The following is a 19893-nucleotide window of genomic DNA, read 5'->3' on the forward strand; positions in this document are numbered from 1 at the left end:
CTTTCTTTTTTGACGAATTACACCCTCACCTTTACCTTTTTTTTGCGCAAAACGTTCTTCTATCAACTCCTCATTAAAATGCTCCGTTAAATCAAAGGGTAATAGTACAAAAGGTACATACCTTTCAATATTATTATACAAAACGTTCATACCTTTCATTTTTTGACATAATTAGCACAAAAAGTTCTTACCTTTCAATATTATTGTGCATTACCTTTTATTTTTTAGCATTTTCACCCCTACCTTTCACCTTTCATTGAGCAAATAGTCATTTTCATCCATTTTTTTAATAAAATGACGATTTTACCCTCCTATTCAAGTAAAACAAAAAGAAAAGAAAAGAAAAGAGAAGAAAAATAAATAATTAATTGCAATTATAGTCCTAAATTTTTCAAAACATTACAAATAAATCATAAATTCTCCACTATCGTTACTCTCACAACCCCACCAAGCTACCACTTATAGATCCATATAGCACCACCTTTCGATCACAACACTTATCGGACTCCACCACCACGAACCCCGCCTCACTCTCCTCAATATCTTACCTTATAGTATTGGTCACCAATGTGTCAGAAACAACCACATTTACTATAGTGGAGTCTAGTGGGCATGGTGGCCGCAAGGTGGTATTATGTGAATTTATAGTTGGCAGCTTGATAGGTTGTAAAAGTGTTGGTGGTTGAGAATTGATGATTTCTTTGTAATCTTTTAAAATTTTAAGGACTATGGTTGCAGTTGATAATTCATCTTTTCTTTTTGTTTTATTTGAATAAGATGGTAAAATCATCATTTTATTGAAAAAATGGATGAAAAGGGACCTTTTGCGCAATGAAAGGTGAAAGGTAGGGACGTTTTTCACAATAACATTGAAAGGTAGGGACCTTTTGTGCTAATTATGCCAAAAAATGAAAGGTATGGACCTTTTTCACAATAATATTGAAAGGTAGGGATCTTTTGTGCTAATTACTCTTTGATTTAATAGAGCATTTTAATGGGAAGTTGACAGAAGGATGTTTTGCGCAAAAAAAAAAAATAAAGGTGAGAGTGTAATCCGCCAAAAATGAAAGGTAGGAACGTTTTCTACAAAAATATCGAAAGATAGGGACTTTTTGTACTAATTACCCTATTTTTATTTATTTTTCAATTCTTAATAGCTTTAATTTATATTCTGAACAAAAATAGACCAAAAAAAAAGTGTATATTCAAATTGCCAAAAAAAATTTCAAGAACACTTTCTCTCTTATTTGATTCTCTTTCTTTCTCTAACTAGACGTGAATCTGAGTGATGGTGTAGAGCCGATTGGAGGTGATAGTTGAGGTTACGATGATAGCCAAGAAGCGTACAAAGAAAATAAAAAATTAAGTAACTTGAGGCAATTAAAGAATGACAATGATTGAAAAATATTTTGAGATTTCTATTATAAATGTTTATATTCTATATTTTCCAGCATATATTGTTTTAATTTTTAATTCTATTCTCGACAGTTCGTTGGTGCCGCGTCCAGTGGGCATGTGGATCCAGCCCAGTTAAGTACAAAAGATTAACAGCCCCATATAAATAGTTAGGGCAGGGAAATATGTTAAGTAAAAATTAAAATATATTCTCTCTTGAGTCCAATATTTCAATAACAATCCTAAACTTTCTTTTTCATCTTAGAGACCCTCCAACTCTGGATTTTTGTTTTCTTAATAAATTTGTCATATTATTATTATTAATTATTTTATTTTATTTATTTATTATTATTATTATTATTATTTTCACAGTTGGTTGATGTTGAAGAATGTTGCTCGACACTTACATTAAACTTTGCAAAATAAGTCAGTGTGGAAACCGTTTAGACTCCATATGTGACTACAATAAGGATGTTTATGATGAGTGTCTATCCTAAAAACCAATATGATTAACATGAGTAATCCATAAATTTGTATATAGGTTAATATTTTTTTAATTAAGTAGCAGAGGCGGACCCACAATGGGTCCTAGTGGGTCACATGACCCACCAACTTCCAAAAATTGATTTTTATTTTTTGTTTTTTGGCTTTCAGTCCTTTTCAGCAGAACCCAGAAGAAGACTCCAGTGCCCAAATGGAAAAATCGAAACCCATCCCTAGTTCCCTTCCCTTGGAAAATCAAAACCCATTCTTATTCTTCTTATGTTGATGAACACTCTTCCACCGACATAGCATACTATAAATGTGTTTAGTTGTGTGTATTGTTTATGTCTTTTTTTTTTTTTTAAAAGTCTCATGATGAATCCGTCCATGATTGATGATATCACAATTTAGGAACTGAGTTGGGCAAAGTTTTTTGGACAGTCAACACATAGGTATTGAATTATTCGGCTGTCGTTCAGAGAAATGTGTATTGTATTGTGTATGTAATTATCATGAAAAAAGAAAGTGAGAGAACTGAGAGTGAAGAGAGAGGGTAAATGATGAAACAAAGAGAAGAGAGAAAGAGAGAGTGGTGGCGAGTGAATAAACTAGAAAATTATAGAAGCCAGTATGCCACCGCGTGTTTTATTGGAATGAGAAAATTTTATTTGGCCTTTGGGGGAATAAAATAAAAAAATTAAATGTACACATAATTTTTTTTTACTTATTATTATTATTATTATTTTTTGCCCCTAAAAACTATTAAGGGAGCAGGGGAGGGGACTGGGTTACAGCCCAGCCCAATCTCCTATCCGAGATTGTGGCCCACTAATTCAAAATTTCTGCATCCACCACTGTTAAGTAGTGGTGTTGTTTTTATCCTCAACCATGCTGCAATGAACTATTAGGATATGTAACTAATTGTCACATTCCATGAATTTTGAACGTACCATAACTTGATAACATACTGCGTGTTCTAGCCTGTGAATCTTTTATTTGTGGATGTTAAGTTTCTTGGGACAAGGGTTAAGTCTAGAGCAAGATCGATGATCAATCCAAGAGCACTGGACCTTCATTAACTCATTGTTGGGTTCTATCATAGTGGAGGTTGCTATGAGAAATCCCTATACGACCTTGAAATTAGTATAGGATACGATCAACAGTAATTCTCATGATGTATTTGGAGCTCAATTTTTGAACTGAATTACTCGTTATCCATTTTGATCTTATTGTATTTTACTTGTAAAAATGCTCAGATTTTGCCTAGCCTAGCCTAACCTAACCTAACCTAATATAATTTATTTATTTATTAAGTGAATTATTTTGTGAACAAAGGTTGTAATAGGTGGATGAGTAAAAAAGAGTGAAATACTTAGTCCATGTTTGATAATTATTCATTCAAAACTCTTCTTTTATACTTATTTTAAATTACACATTCTCACAATAAAATATTTTTCACGTAAAACCAAATTTTTCTCTTACTTTTTAAACACGCATTCTCAAAAAAATTACTATTTAAAAACTCATTTTTTCCAAAAAATAACTGTCAAACATGGGCTTAATTACTTGTGTTCACTTTAACTTTTTCCAAGTAAAAAGTAAAGAAACTCAATTTGACTACAAATAAATATGTTTGGAGCTGTCTTAAATTTTGCTACATGTACATCTTGGTGTATATAATGCTCAAGTGACATTTTATTATGGCTAGTAAGAAAACAGTTTTTTCCATTAGTCGATGATAAAATATCATTTGACCATTGTGTACATCAAGGTGTAGAATAATCCATCTTCTATTCATGTGCATCCTTAATTCCTTATTCAGCTCTATCAAGTAACAAGGTGTAAAAAATTCTAAAAGGATTATATTTTAAAGTCTATCCGTCAACGGAAGATTTTAAATGGGCGGTTAGGTGAGAATAACAAAAAGTCAAAAGGTATTCACCCACTAGCTTTCGTTGAATGATTCTTTAACATCGAATTTATTAAATTTTGACGTCACTATATGATGTAGGCATGATCTAAATTAGCTGACTCTATCTATTATGATGCAAGCATGCACAGCACGAACAATTCTTCAGTCAGTTCAAATTAATTTATTTTCGACTTACTCTAGACAAAGAATAATTTCATGGGTATAGATAATTAATGACAAAAGAATCACACTACTTGTAAAAAAATTAGTTGACAAAATTGTATCTACACCATTCATTTCAAAAACACTTTTTAAAATTATTTGAAATCAAAGACGAAGATTCTGCCAACACTTATTTTGTCAACTTGTTTTGTGCGACTAGATTAATTGTTGATAAAAAATGATTTAGATGGTGTGTTGGCAGCATTTGTATTGTATATTTTTTCTGTTTGTTGTGTCAAAAACTAATGAAAAAACTCTTAAGTGTCTTTTTGTAAGAATTCTGCCAAATAAGATCCAGAATTATTAGAAAAATGCAATAAAAGTTGGATTATTTTAACTGTGTAGAAGTAATTTCTGCAGGTAACATACTAGCGTTTCAATTTGAACACATTCAAAATCTGGGACACTTTTGAAGTATTTTGAAAATTCTGAATTTTAAAGTTTTCTTGTATTTAAATTTTTAATAAAATTTAAAAATCTTCTGAAAACTTTAAAGAAACTTTTAAAATACCAGTTAATTGCATGTGCGATGCACGTGTTGTAATTACAATTGGGTATTTAATTTAAACAATTTTAAAGAGAATAGCCAATGCATAATGTTGAAATGAACAGTGAAATATATATATTTCTTTTCATGTCTATCTGTGAGCTTATAAAATAAATCAATTATTTGTAATTGTAAATGAAGAAAACTGATTTTTTTCTCTTTATCTAAAGTATATTTAATTTAGAGTAAGTTTTATCCACCAACATGCAAACAAAGTAAAAGTGCTAAAGTTGGTCGAGCAGTTGGACTAGCAATCATTAGGTTGCTAGTTCGATTCTCGTTGGAGTTGTCTATTGGCCTTCTTGGTTAGAGCCGGTCAGCTATGGGTAACTTAGGCTGGTTTACCTCCTTGTGGTCCTTTGCCGGCTAGGATCATAAGGCGGATTTACCTAGTGCGCACCTTCGGATAGCGGTTGCAAGTTTCCTTGTCAACAAAAAAGTAAAAGTGCTAAAGCTACAGCCTCCTCACAACAAGGGAGTCGTGCCTTTTTTAATTGGTGTCCCCCGCCCCCCCCCGCCCCCGGCGCGTGCGGTTGTGAGGGAGTGTAATTTGATTAGGACTGTACAAATATCAAAATCCAAAATACCAAAAGTCCCAAGCTCTGCAAGGTAACCTAGAGAGGGACAAGGGCTGACATCAATTTATCTTAGTTGATGGTTACCTCTCTGATTCTTGAATTGAGGACTGTACAGGTGAATGGCTCAGCAATATTACATTTCTCAACTAAAAATTAAAATTGGAAATAAAAAAAAGGGGTAATTTGATTCCTTCAATTTTTTATTTTTTATTTTACAATTGTCGATTCAAGGAGAGTAATTTGATTCCTTAACCTTATAATAAACTATAATATTTCCTTCACTGTACGACAACTATATTGAATTGGATTCTTTAACGCATAATAAACGAGAAATGTCTAGAGTTGGTAAAGGCAAAAGAGAAAAGGATATATTCCAAAGTCTATTTTTTTTTTTTTTAAATTTTCAGTTTTATTTCTTTATATTATTAATATATTATGCTGGCCCACAAATAGTATATATACATTTGGATGGAGCTTTCTTCGGCACCTTGTTCACACACAAAAGACGTAAAAAAAGTATACTTCAAAGCATCTCTTAATGTTAATCAAGATGGGACGAAGACTTCAAAGTTAAAATTGGTATCAATTTGTTGATTTATTTGACCTAACCAAGAATCAACAAAATATTTCATTAATCGCATGGGACGAGGAGTGTGACAAGGGTACATGAAATATAGATGACACTTTCAACTCTCAATCATATAAACTCATTGAATAGTCCTTCAAGTAATTTTAATTAAAAAAAAAACAGAGTATTTAACTCAATAACCTCTATTAATTTAATTTCAGTGGATCCAATTCCTCAAGATTCCTTTAAGTGTACATATATATTAGGCTAACCCTTAGCTGCTTATTCAATCTAGCAATGTACGCCAAAGAAATATATGGCAGCAGTATACCTCAGAAAGAAGAAGAGAGAAGCATAAGAAAAGGTCCATGGTCTAGCGACGAAGACTCAAAACTCATAAATTATATAGCTATCCATGGCGAAGGAGGATGGGAAGCCCTCTCCCGTAACGCAGGTAATCATAATCAAATCTCCTGAATCGTTACTTATAACTTTCATATCATTTATCGCCATCTTTTACTCTTATGCAACAATTTTCGCCATTGATTAAGGGTTGAGGCGTACAGGTAAGAGCTGCAGATTAAGATGGTTGAACTACTTGAATCCAAATGTTCGACGAGGAAACATCACTCCTCAAGAACAACTTTATATTATAGAGCTACGCTTGCGCTATGGAAATCGGTATGTTCATACAAATTCGGCATCTTTTTTGTACAATTGTTTTTGTTATGTTACTCTTGTCAGTTGTCACCTCGATTTTCATTAATTATTTGGTCTGAAACAAAAATTAATGAAGGTGGACACAGATTGCGAAAAGGTTACCAGGAAGAACTGATAACGAAATAAAGAACCACTGGAGAACAATTATCAAAAAGCAAGCAAAGCAGCTAAAATGCGACGTGAATAGTATACAATTTCTCGACATCATGCGCTCTATGTGGCTTCCAAGAATAATGGAGGAACAAATGCATCCCATTACCGAAGTTAATTCAGAATCCCAATCCCAGTCAAGTAGTACTGACGTGAAAACTTTAAAGAAACTTTTAAAATACCAGTTAATTGCATGTGCGATGCACGTGTTGTAATTACAATTGGGTATTTAATTTAAACAATTTTAAAGAGAATAGCCAATGCATAATGTTGAAATGAACAGTGAAATATATATATTTCTTTTCATGTCTATCTGTGAGCTTATAAAATAAATCAATTATTTGTAATTGTAAATGAAGAAAACTGATTTTTTTCTCTTTATCTAAAGTATATTTAATTTAGAGTAAGTTTTATCCACCAACATGCAAACAAAGTAAAAGTGCTAAAGTTGGTCGAGCAGTTGGACTAGCAATCGTTAGGTTGCTAGTTTGATTCTCGTTGGAGTTGCCTATTGGCCTTCTTGGTTAGAGCCGGTCAGCTATGGGTAACCTAGGCTGGTTTACCTCCTTGTGGTCCTTTGCCGGCTAGGATCATAAGGCGGATTTACCTAGTGCGCACCTTCGGATAGCGGTTGCAAGTTTCCTTGTCAACAAAAAAGTAAAAGTGCTAAAGCTACAGCCTCCTCACAACAAGGGAGTCGTGCCTTTTTTAATTGGTGTCCCCCGCCCCCCCGCCCCCGGCACGTGCGGTTGTGAGGAGTGTAATTTGATTAGGACTGTACAAATATCAAAATCCAAAATACCAAAAGTCCCAAGCTCTGCAAGGTAACCTAGAGAGGGACAAGGGCTGACATCAATTTATCTTAGTTGATGGTTACCTCTCTGATTCTTGAATTGAGGACTGTACAGGTGAATGGCTCAGCAATACTACATTTCTCAACTAAAAATTAAAATTGGAAATAAAAAAAAGGGGTAATTTGATTCCTTCAATTTTTTATTTTTTATTTTACAATTGTCGATTCAAGGAGAGTAATTTGATTCCTTAACCTTATAATAAACTATAATATTTCCTTCACTGTACGACAACTATATTGAATTGGATTCTTTAACGCATAATAAACGAGAAATGTCTAGAGTTGGTAAAGGCAAAAGAGAAAAGGATATATTCCAAAGTCTATTTTTTTTTTTTTTAAATTTTCAGTTTTATTTCTTTATATTATTAATATATTATGCTGGCCCACAAATAGTATATATACATTTGGATGGAGCTTTCTTCGGCACCTTGTTCACACACAAAAGACGTAAAAAAAGTATACTTCAAAGCATCTCTTAATGTTAATCAAGATGGGACGAAGACTTCAAAGTTAAAATTGGTATCAATTTGTTGATTTATTTGACCTAACCAAGAATCAACAAAATATTTCATTAATCGCATGGGACGAGGAGTGTGACAAGGGTACATGAAATATAGATGACACTTTCAACTCTCAATCATATAAACTCATTGAATAGTCCTTCAAGTAATTTTAATTAAAAAAAAAACAGAGTATTTAACTCAATAACCTCTATTAATTTAATTTCAGTGGATCCAATTCCTCAAGATTCCTTTAAGCGTACATATATATAAGGCTAACCCTTAGCTGCTTCTTCAATCTAGCAATGTACGCCAAAGAAATATATGGCAGCAGTATACCTCAGAAAGAAGAAGAGAGAAGCATAAGAAAAGGTCCATGGTCTAGCGACGAAGACTCAAAACTCATAAATTATATAGCTATCCATGGCGAAGGAGGATGGGAAGCCCTCTCCTGTAACGCAGGTAAGCATAATCAAATCTCCTGAATCGTTACTTATTACTTTCATATCATTTATCGCCATCTTTTACTCTTATGTAACAATTTTCACAACAATTTTCGCCATTGATTAAGGGTTGAGGCGTACAGGTAAGAGCTGCAGATTAAGATGGTTGAACTACTTGAATCCAAATGTTCGACGAGGAAACATCACTCCTCAAGAACAACTTTTTATCATAGAGCTACGCTTGCGCTATGGAAATCGGTATGTTCATACAAATTCGGCATCTTTTTTGTACAATTGTCTTTGTTATGTTACTCTTGTCACCTCGATTTTCATTAATTATTTGGTCTGAAACAAAAATTAATGAAGGTGGACACAGATTGCGAAAAGGTTACCAGGAAGAACTGATAACGAAATAAAGAACCACTGGAGAACAATTATCAAAAAGCAAGCAAAGCAGCTAAAATGCGACGTGAATAGTATACAATTTCTCGACATCATGCGCTCTATGTGGCTTCCAAGAATAATGGAGGAACAAATGCATCCCATTACCGAAGTTAATTCAGAATCCCAATCCCAGTCAAGTAGTACTGACTTTGATCGCACCAATTGCCAGAGGCAGAAATTAATGACAGATTCTGAAATCCTTCAAACTGGGGCCATGGCGGTGGAAATGAATTGCGAAGCGAACATGTCCGATGTTTCAGTACTAGATAATGTCGAAGATGTTAACTGGAATGGTGATCCTTTATCTGTGCAGAGTTTTGGCCCTGAATTGGGGTATTACCCTTTCTACTATGGGTTCGACGGAAATGAGAACCGAGACGACTGGTTAAGTTCCGAGGATTCATTTACAATGTCGTTAAATGATGAAGGCTTCTGGGTTTCTACATCAACGGGTTTCAATCAGTTTTGAAAGTGTATCACGTTCATAAAATCATAGTCTAGTAAATCAGCAATATAGTCTTGAAGGAAAAATCTATGTCAACATGAAAAAAAAGTTTATGAGAGTAAAAACTAGATTATAATTTTTTTTTAATTTAATAATATTTATTCTAAGATCTTTACTAATTTATTTGATTCACGTTATAACATTCATGTTAATCACACAAGCATACTGAAATAGAACTTTGAGTTCTGATCCAGCCAATAATCTAGGCTGGTTTACCTCCTTGTGGTCCTTTGCCGGCTAGGATCATAAGGCGGATTTACCTAGTGCGCACCTTCGGATAGCGGTTGCAAGTTTCCTTGTCAACAAAAAAGTAAAAGTGCTAAAGCTACAGCCTCCTCACAACAAGGGAGTCGTGCCTTTTTTAATTGGTGTCCCCCGCCCCCCCCCGCCCCCGGCGCGTGCGGTTGTGAGGGAGTGTAATTTGATTAGGACTGTACAAATATCAAAATCCAAAATACCAAAAGTCCCAAGCTCTGCAAGGTAACCTAGAGAGGGACAAGGGCTGACATCAATTTATCTTAGTTGATGGTTACCTCTCTGATTCTTGAATTGAGGACTGTACAGGTGAATGGCTCAGCAATATTACATTTCTCAACTAAAAATTAAAATTGGAAATAAAAAAAAGGGGTAATTTGATTCCTTCAATTTTTTATTTTTTATTTTACAATTGTCGATTCAAGGAGAGTAATTTGATTCCTTAACCTTATAATAAACTATAATATTTCCTTCACTGTACGACAACTATATTGAATTGGATTCTTTAACGCATAATAAACGAGAAATGTCTAGAGTTGGTAAAGGCAAAAGAGAAAAGGATATATTCCAAAGTCTATTTTTTTTTTTTTTAAATTTTCAGTTTTATTTCTTTATATTATTAATATATTATGCTGGCCCACAAATAGTATATATACATTTGGATGGAGCTTTCTTCGGCACCTTGTTCACACACAAAAGACGTAAAAAAAGTATACTTCAAAGCATCTCTTAATGTTAATCAAGATGGGACGAAGACTTCAAAGTTAAAATTGGTATCAATTTGTTGATTTATTTGACCTAACCAAGAATCAACAAAATATTTCATTAATCGCATGGGACGAGGAGTGTGACAAGGGTACATGAAATATAGATGACACTTTCAACTCTCAATCATATAAACTCATTGAATAGTCCTTCAAGTAATTTTAATTAAAAAAAAAACAGAGTATTTAACTCAATAACCAACAATTTTCGCCATTGATTAAGGGTTGAGGCGTACAGGTAAGAGCTGCAGATTAAGATGGTTGAACTACTTGAATCCAAATGTTCGACGAGGAAACATCACTCCTCAAGAACAACTTTTTATCATAGAGCTACGCTTGCGCTATGGAAATCGGTATGTTCATACAAATTCGGCATCTTTTTTGTACAATTGTCTTTGTTATGTTACTCTTGTCACCTCGATTTTCATTAATTATTTGGTCTGAAACAAAAATTAATGAAGGTGGACACAGATTGCGAAAAGGTTACCAGGAAGAACTGATAACGAAATAAAGAACCACTGGAGAACAATTATCAAAAAGCAAGCAAAGCAGCTAAAATGCGACGTGAATAGTATACAATTTCTCGACATCATGCGCTCTATGTGGCTTCCAAGAATAATGGAGGAACAAATGCATCCCATTTCCGAAGTTAATTCAGAATCCCAATCCCAGTCAAGTAGTGCTGATTTTGATCGCACCAATTGCCAGAGGCAGAAATTAATGACAGATTCTGAAATCCTTCAAACTGGGGCCATGGCGGTGGAAATGAATTGCGAAGCGAACATGTCCGATGTTTCAGTACTAGATAATGTCGAAGATGTTAACTGGAATGGTGATCCTTTATCTGTGCAGAGTTTTGGCCCTGAATTGGGGTATTACCCTTTCTACTATGGGTTCGACGGAAATGAGAACCGAGACGACTGGTTAAGTTCCGAGGATTCATTTACAATGTCGTTAAATGATGAAGGCTTCTGGGTTTCTACATCAACGGGTTTCAATCAGTTTTGAAAGTGTATCACGTTCATAAAATCATAGTCTAGTAAATCAGCAATATAGTCTTGAAGGAAAAATCTATGTCAACATGAAAAAAAAGTTTATGAGAGTAAAAACTAGATTATAATTTTTTTTTAATTTAATAATATTTATTCTAAGATCTTTACTAATTTATTTGATTCACGTTATAACATTCATGTTAATCACACAAGCATACTGAAATAGAACTTTGAGTTCTGATCCAGCCAATAATTGCTTCAATCATCTTCTTAAATATTAATGTTCAATTTTCGAACTTTCAAAGCCAAATATGTTTTTTGTATTCTCCGAAAAGTATAAATTGCAATTGGTCGGTAAGCAACTCAAGAACAAATCAAGATTTCAAAATTTTTGAATAAGAACAGAGTATCAAGAGATCAAATCTCTTTTTTCTCTGGTGTGCCCTAAATAGGGGTGTCAATTTGACTTGCTGATTCAAATGGCCCATAACTCGATCCAAGCAAAAAAAAATAAAAAATAAAAAAATTATTTAGGCAGCTAAAAGCTGGGGTTGAACCTATATTTTTGCATCGAGCAAAGCTCAACTCGGCTTAAGCTAAAAAAAAATCTAAACTATTTTTACTTTTGAGTCTGAGCTTTGAGTTTTGGCTCGCGAGCCGACTCATTGACATCCTTAACCCTAGCTGACTAGGTCTTGTGCTTCCAATCAATTGACATCCTTAACCCTAGCTGACTAGGTCTTGTGCTTCCAATCAATCTCTACCTCTATTTTGTCATTTTGCACTTTTAGATCCTCAACTTTATTAAATAACGCAATTAAATCCAAAAATTTTAGTGAAGTTACCAAATGGACCCGTTCAGACTTATGTAATTCAAGCTACACTAATTATATCCGATAAAGTCAATCTAAGACTGTCCAGTATAATTATTATTTTCACTTATTACACTAAAGACGATAAACTAAACTATTAAATTAATCGTAAAGAAAAAAAAAACAAACAAACTTGCATCTCTAATTAGATACGAAGACAAAAGTAGTTCTAAGTTATATAATTAGACTTACAATATAATCACGTTGTTGTAATCATTCATTTTCTTATCATATTAGGAAGATTGATTCTAAATTATGTAAAATTCAGCTCAACCTTCATTCATTGTAGAAATATTTTCGGGGTAAATGATGGATCTTGGGACGTAGGTTTTATCTCCAATTCCGGAGGACTCTAAGATTTTCTTTTGGAACTCGAGACTTGCATCATTAAATTTTGGTGATTTTCTTGCTAGCTCGATGAATTGCTCCTTTGTGACCTACATAAGCATGGAAAATTAATAAACATTTTCTTATCATATTAGGAAGAAAAAAGTAGTGATTTGATGTATTATTTATTCATATATAAATTGAGACCTAATTTTACTCCTTGGTTAAAAAATAAAAGTCACTATTTATCCCTCTTAAAGTAAATGAGTTTAACTACAAAAGGCTCCATTCCTTTTATGCATATCTACTATCTGACGGATTTTAAGGTGTCTTCATAACGTACAAAAGTTAATAATAATTTTAATTAATATATAGATAATTAATTTTATATGTATTGCATATTATAATGAACTCATTTATTGCTTGTCCACTCACTGTGAATGGCCATAAGTATACGAGTGTCATTTTTTAAAATTCTTTTTTTTTTTCAAATTTATTTTCAATCGCATATTTAATGGTTCCATAATTTATATTAACTTTTTTAACTGCATATTTTATCAAATTTTATTAAATTTTACCAAAAATATAATTTTTAACCAAACCATACAAGGACTTCTGAATTGTTTTTTTTCCCCCTACGAATTTTGAATGGATCATAACTCAATAACATATTTGGTGTATGCTATAACCTAGGTACTTAACTTAATATTTATTAATTACAGGAAGAACAAAGGTAACACAAGCATAATATAAGTGGATGAGTCAGAAGATCGTATACTTCGTTACTTTTTTGTTGATGACAAAAATATGCAGTTAATTTAGACAACAAGATCTACGAATACCTTTGGTTAGTGCATGCATTGATGCTGTTATATGTTCCTCTTCTTACCCAGCTAGCTACATTAGCTAAGAATTATACCTACATCCCCACCCCACGCCACTCCCACTCCCACTCCCACTCCCACTCCCACTCCCACTTCCCTATTAATTCTAGAAGGATTACATTTTTGGATTTTGAATTAATTTATTCGAAATAATTTTATATAGCACCAACGTAAAATAACATGCAACTATAATTATCAAACTCGACCCGAAAAAATCAACGGGTTACCGAGTCTTGGTTCAACTGGTGGACTAGTGGTTCAACCTATGGATCATTGCTAGACTGTAATATTTATTGAAAATATTTTATAAAACAAAAGATAACAATTTTTTAAATTATATATTATAATTATATATATCATGTCAAATGGTTAAGGTTGTAATAGTTATGTCAAATGCCTAGGTTTGAAGCTCTCCCTCTTCATTTGCTGAATGTAATAATTAGAGCAATTGGATCAGACCATCCGATTCATTGGTTATATGATTAATTTACCCATTTTTAAGGTAATCTATCAATTAATGATACTTACATACTCACCACTAAACTATGCCTTATACTTAGGTTTTTGGCCATTGTTTTAGTCTCCATTTGGTAAATTTGTAAATATTTTATAAAGAGAAATAATAGTGGTTTTGATGAAATATTTGAATAATAATGAAAAATATTTACAAATGTGTAATTGAAATTAATGTTTGTCGTTGACTAAAATTTTTAACCATTTATAATTTGGCAGCAAAACAAAGGCTTATGGTTGCTAAAGATACTTGTGCTACATAACATTAATCTTATTTATTATATCATCTTAGTTCTCACATCATGATTACGATATAAGAGCATTTTTAACAGACTGTTTATTTTTAAAGATATTCATAATGAATAACATGTTTATATTAAAAAGTAAAATTTTAACACACTTCAACAAAATTTGGCAACTCAAAAATAAATCAAGAATCCTAAGTTTTTGGAACATTCGATTAATATTGCTCTTCTTTTTCATGTCATTTTCTTTAACAATTATGTTAGAGAAAAACATAAAATTAATATTCTTATGGAAAATGAATATTTATAAAAGGGAAAATTGCAGCCAAGATACCAAACTTTTCGTTTATTAGTAAATTTTACTCAAACTTTTCATTTGTGCCATCGTAAGTACCAAACCTTTTAAAAATTTGCAGCTCAAGTCTAAATTGACAGTTTTCGTTAGTTTGACCCCAAAAACTGTCAGTTGACCCCAGAAATTAAAAAATTATTAATTTAACCACATAAGACAGGGGTGTTTTGGATAAAAAAAAATATTTTTTCAATTAAATCAAAAATAAAAAAAATAAAAAATAAAACCACAACCCATCCCATCTCCTTCTTCTCCAAATCAAAACCACTCTACCCAACCACCACATTCATCGTCGGCAGCCACCAGTACCCACAAGTGTTACCAACATCATGCTCAGTCACTGCGTGGCAAATCTGTTTCCTTATTTGACGTCAAATCAGTTAGTCTTGAATGTTATTTAACAGGCAAATGAGGCAAAGTCCAGATTCCACATGCCAACTTAGGCTTCCAAAACTTATGTTGCTGGTAAGTTTCATCTCGTCGCAAATCACAATAGTTGATTGCGTGATTGAGGCCCTAATTTGGCTATCTTTTAATATTTTTGTAATTTTTTTATTTTTTTAAATGGTGAATTGAAACATGGAACAGCAACTGCAAAACTTTTATTCTGGATTACCACGGAAGCTGCACTGAGTGTTTCTATAATATTTGCTTAAGTTGTTTGGAATTATGTCGAGGGAGCCTTTGCGGAGGAGTTAAGCTTAAAAGTTGCAAGAAAGGGAGAACTCGTTTGATGATGAACTGTTGTTAAAGATAAACAATAACATTGAAAGTGATGTGTGGATTTTGTGGAGCTTAAGGTTTTGGGAGAAATGGGTGGTGGTGATGCTGGTGGGTAGTGGTGGCTGCCGACGGTGAATGTGGTGGTTGGATGGAGTGGTTTTGATTTGGGAAAGAAGAAGAGATGGGGATGGATTGTGGTTTTATTTTTTGATTTAATAGGAAAAACATGTTTTATTCAAAATATCCCTTGTCTTATGTGTTTAAATTATTAAAATTTTAATTTCTAGGGTCAATTGACAGTTTTTGGGGTCAAACTAACAGAAACTGCCAATTTAGACTTGAGTTGCAATTTTTTAAAAGATTTGGTACTCACGGTGGTGCAAATGAAAGGTTTGGGCAAAGTTTACTAATAAACGAAAAGTTTGGTGCCTTGACTGCAATTTTCCCTTTCTAAAATTAAGAATTCTTTTTTTATTTTTTGGGTAAAAATTAAATTATTCTCAAATTAATTAAAGATTTTATGGACTAAAGGGAAAACATCTATAATATCCCTTTCTTGAAAGCGTAGATGAATTGGAAGGCTGTCTTCCTCTATATCTTATTTCCTAATATACAGTCCCAAGCCCAACTAATATTACAACAACAAAAAAAAAAAAAAAAGAGGGGGAAGAAGAAGAAGAAGAAGAAGAAATTGATTTAGAGATGGAGGGGTAGTTTTGTTATGCTCGGCATGCAATTTTTGGTGGGTCCAGCCAAGCCAACCTCTTTTTAAAATATAAGAGTTCGACATGACCTGTATTTTGTCTAAAAGTATCGATCTTAAACACTTCAACTCGCTATTATACCCCTATCTATGGATTCACATTCATGATTTGTTATGGTATAATTGGGTAATTATTTTCCAAAAAAATTTAGAATTTTATTTGTAGTATAAACAACTTCACGAGTAACTTTAAATATTTACTTGAATTATGCCTTCTTAATAAAACATAACATATTTGCTTATTTAACATTCTGACTGTCGACAGATTATGCATTCTAAAACTTTTTGTTGATACACTAAAAGTGCAGTCCAAATCAAATAACCCAAAGAGTGAAGTCCAATTGGAAAATTCAGGATAAAGGTCCAAACAGGATTATTGATGAATGCGATGAAAGCCCACGAACACGGTAACATCATCACCCAAACTTGCAAGAAGTCCAGAATCTGAGCGAATGGAGTACCTTACGGTAGCCCAGAACGATGACCCCGTTCTTGCCCAAACCTTCGAATTGCCCAGAATCTTAGCAAATATAAAATATCATGGTTATCCAAAATAGCAGTTATTGAAACAGTTATTGAGTGATCTTATCACATTCCACGATTCAAGGAGTCCAGTTGAAGGCGGTTGAACGACAAAGAGTAATGACAACAGTTAGAGACGGCAGTTCCACAACAAGTTAGCCACCATAAAGAAAGTGGGTAGTTATACAACAATCAAGCAGTTTGTCACGAAAAAGTCATCAAGGGAATATAAAAGGAAGAGGAGACATAGAGAAAAAAAGACAAATCAAACATTCTCAATCAGAGAATATGTAATTTCGATTTCTTAGTTTAAACTTAAAACACTTCTTTTAGTACTCGTGTGTTTGCGCCTCTTGGAGGCATTCTATCTATTTTCAATTGTAAATCATCGCCAATAAAACATCCTTTTTTGGGATTTTGTCTTAAGAGGTCCGTTCCTTACACAATCGTCTGATCCCTTTTAAATGTTAACGACTACCCGCGCAAAACAATTTGGCACGCCCAGTGGGACATTGGTGTTTGGTGTTGAAGATACAAAAGGTGAAACAATATGCCTCACAAATCGGATAAGGAAGCAGCAAGTCAGGGAGGAGTCCAGTCTGTAATCGAGCGATATGAGGAGCGGCAAAGCTCTCCACGAACAGAGGGACAAAATCAGAGCAGTCACAGTCGTTTCGAACCAATGACAGAGTTGAGTCCTCGAACCATGCGTGCATTGCTTGGAGAACTCACACAGGATGTCGTTGAACAGGTAAATCTATGAAATGTTCATAATATGGAAAGATTTACCCAAAATGGGAATGCACATTATGACAACATGGCCAAACAACTAAATACATTAAATGAAATAATGAATAAATTAGTAGGTCAAATTTGTAAGTCAGTTGTGCCTATTGCAAATCACTTTCAAACTAGGACAATCGTGGGACATAGTTCTCCAGTCCTAAGTCCAAATCAGGGGATAGAACCACCTTTTGGTCCACCTACTTCAAACCAGGGGATGGTGCAATGTCAAATCAGAATAATAGTAATGGTACATCTAACTTGGAGGGTAAACTAAATATAAGAGATAATGTCCTAAATAATGGACAGAATACCCCATGTGTCCATGATGAAATAAATATTCAGGCTAATGGTAACAATGACCCAAATCATGGCAACTTTGTTGCCAACCAAGGACCAAACATCAGGCCTCAGGCAAATCAACCGATCAACCAACCTGTAGGAATTCCATATGACCTCAACGTCATGTTGAGAAATCAAATCATGGAAATAGTACAGGATTAAATGGCTGTTGGGTACGTCCTGTCATGAGGCCGACTTACACAAAGCCATACCCTGATTGGGTAGACCAAGTATATACATGGCCTAGAGGGTATAAAGTGTCAGAATTCTCATTATTTACCGATTTAAGAGAGGTATCTACTCTAGAACACATAGGGCGATTCATACTGCAAAGTGGTGAAGTAACCGACTACCATAAAATGAGGTTGTTCCCCTAGTTCATTAACAGGAGTAGCTTTCTCTTGGTTCATCAATTTTCAAGAAAACTCTGTTCAAATATGGCAACAATTGGAGCAGTTGTTCCATACTCAGTTTTATAAGACTGAGTCTGAAGTTACTTTGGTCGATTTGGCGAATTTACGTCAAATGTCAAACGAATGGGCAGAAGGTTTCTTTTAAAGGTTCAAGACAGCAAGAAGTAATTGTTTTGTACCTTTGCCTGAAAAGGAGTTTGTTAAAATCGCTCAAAGTTGTCTAAACTTTGATTTGAAATAGAAATTTCAAGATGGGGAATTTCCTGATCTTTTCCAATTGAGCGCAAACATGATTAGGTATGAACGATTAATAAGAGAAGAAGAGCAAATAAAAAATTCTAGTAAGGGGACTTAATATAGAGACCCAAATTTTGATGTTCATACCATTAGTGACTAGTATTACGATCAAACCGAAATGTGTTTGGCCGAATTAATCAGAGGAGACGCGTATACTTGTCCTATAATGGCTAAGCCTCGATCGTTGGGTAAGGATGGGCCTATAAAAGATGAAAACAAAAAGGCTAGAACGTTCTCGTTCGATGTAACCAAAGCTGACCTTATATTTGATAAATTATATAAGGATAAACAGATAAAGCTGAGCGATAAACATAAGTTGCCAAGCCCTGAACAAATCAAGGGTAAAAAATATTGTAAGTGGCATAATGCATGGTCGCATTTGACTAACAACTGTTTGGTTTTTCGCCATGTGTTATAAGACGCTATTGAATCAGGACGAATTACGTTCGAGGATAAGAAGAAGATGGCAGTGGATGAAAACCCTTTTCCACAGCCACTTGGGGTGAACATGGTGACGACTGGTTTCAAAAACAAGTTGTCAAAATTCAAGTTGGTTATAGATGACGAAGAAGAGGACCCTGGCCACACCCCAGTGTCTTTGAACGTGTCAAAGGGAAGGAGCCTAAACAAGATGAAGACATCCTGTGTGCAAGATGTAAAAGAGAAGTGAGTGCAAATACAGAGAAATCAGGGATATGGCAGTATCACCATCGCCCTAGTTTTTTTGCCCAAACGCTCAGCCTGGTAGAGGACGAGGTACATCATTCTATAGGGAACCACATTTTGAGTGGCAGTTCAGGCCAATAAATAATTGGAGAACATTCAGACCGTAACCTCATAAACCAAATGTATGACATTCGTTCCAGTATAATGCAGGAAGGGTGATACCCTTTAACGAGATGACTAGAACCCAACAAAGGCGTTTTCAACGAAATTATGGACGAATGATGAGGCAAAAACAGGGAGTGCCACGTCCTAAGGCGCCTAAACTACTCGAGATGGCCAATCAAAATGTTCTCGAAGACAGTGAGGAGACTGGTATAGGTGAATCGATGAAAAAATTGCCAGAGAGTTTTTCTGGCAGATTGAAGTTTGAACGAGGTAGAAGGGATGGAGAAGATCCAGATCAGCCCCTTACTATTCAGTTCGGTACGTTACCTCCTGTCATGGCTAATAACTATTTACTGGCCAATGAGTTCAAGAATAAAGAGAAAGAAGAAGAAGAAGAAGAGAGTGATGATAACGAGGAAGAAGCATGTGTGCTGGAATGTGAAAAAGGCCAAACTTCTAGAGGGGCCTACAATGGTGAAGAGAATGACGGTATGACGGACATCAAAGAGGAAATTGATCTGGAAGCAGAAAGAAGAAAGAGAGGAGTATCGCACAATACTCTCTTGAAGCAACTACATCGAGAGGGAGTTCGTGAAGTGGACTTATTGGGGGAACCATCTGGACGTTCTTTCGATTATTACGTGCTGTACAGGACGCCCAAGAGGAAAAAGAAAGTACCTCGCTCTGAAAAGTAT

The 19893-nt window shown here is 34.2% G+C and overlaps 3 protein-coding genes across 3 annotated transcripts; all 3 read left to right on the forward strand.

Annotated features, from left to right (window-relative positions):
* Nucleotides 1-5984: 5984 nt before the first annotated feature.
* LOC111406625 (transcription factor MYB2-like) lies at nt 5985-6790 on the forward strand. Its single transcript, XM_023036013.1, has 3 exons — nt 5985-6159; nt 6257-6386; nt 6502-6790. Exons 1-3 carry the CDS (start codon nt 6003-6005, stop codon nt 6788-6790), a joined length of 576 nt encoding a protein of 191 aa, XP_022891781.1. The 5' UTR covers nt 5985-6002.
* A 1443-nt stretch (nt 6791-8233) lies between these two features.
* LOC111406627 (transcription factor MYB24-like) lies at nt 8234-9373 on the forward strand. The gene is made up of 3 exons (XM_023036014.1): nt 8234-8390; nt 8500-8629; nt 8738-9373. The coding sequence occupies exons 1-3, from the start codon at nt 8234-8236 to the stop codon at nt 9282-9284; spliced, it is 834 nt and encodes a 277-aa protein (XP_022891782.1). The 3' UTR covers nt 9285-9373.
* Nucleotides 9374-10101: 728 nt separating this feature from the next.
* LOC111406628 (transcription factor JAMYB-like) lies at nt 10102-11436 on the forward strand. The gene is made up of 3 exons (XM_023036015.1): nt 10102-10147; nt 10563-10692; nt 10801-11436. The coding sequence occupies exons 1-3, from the start codon at nt 10102-10104 to the stop codon at nt 11345-11347; spliced, it is 723 nt and encodes a 240-aa protein (XP_022891783.1). The 3' UTR covers nt 11348-11436.
* Nucleotides 11437-19893: the final 8457 nt, after the last annotated feature.

This window comes from Olea europaea, chromosome 12 (genome assembly GCF_002742605.1).
Source record: "Olea europaea var. sylvestris chromosome 12, O_europaea_v1, whole genome shotgun sequence".
NCBI lineage: Eukaryota > Viridiplantae > Streptophyta > Magnoliopsida > Lamiales > Oleaceae > Olea > Olea europaea.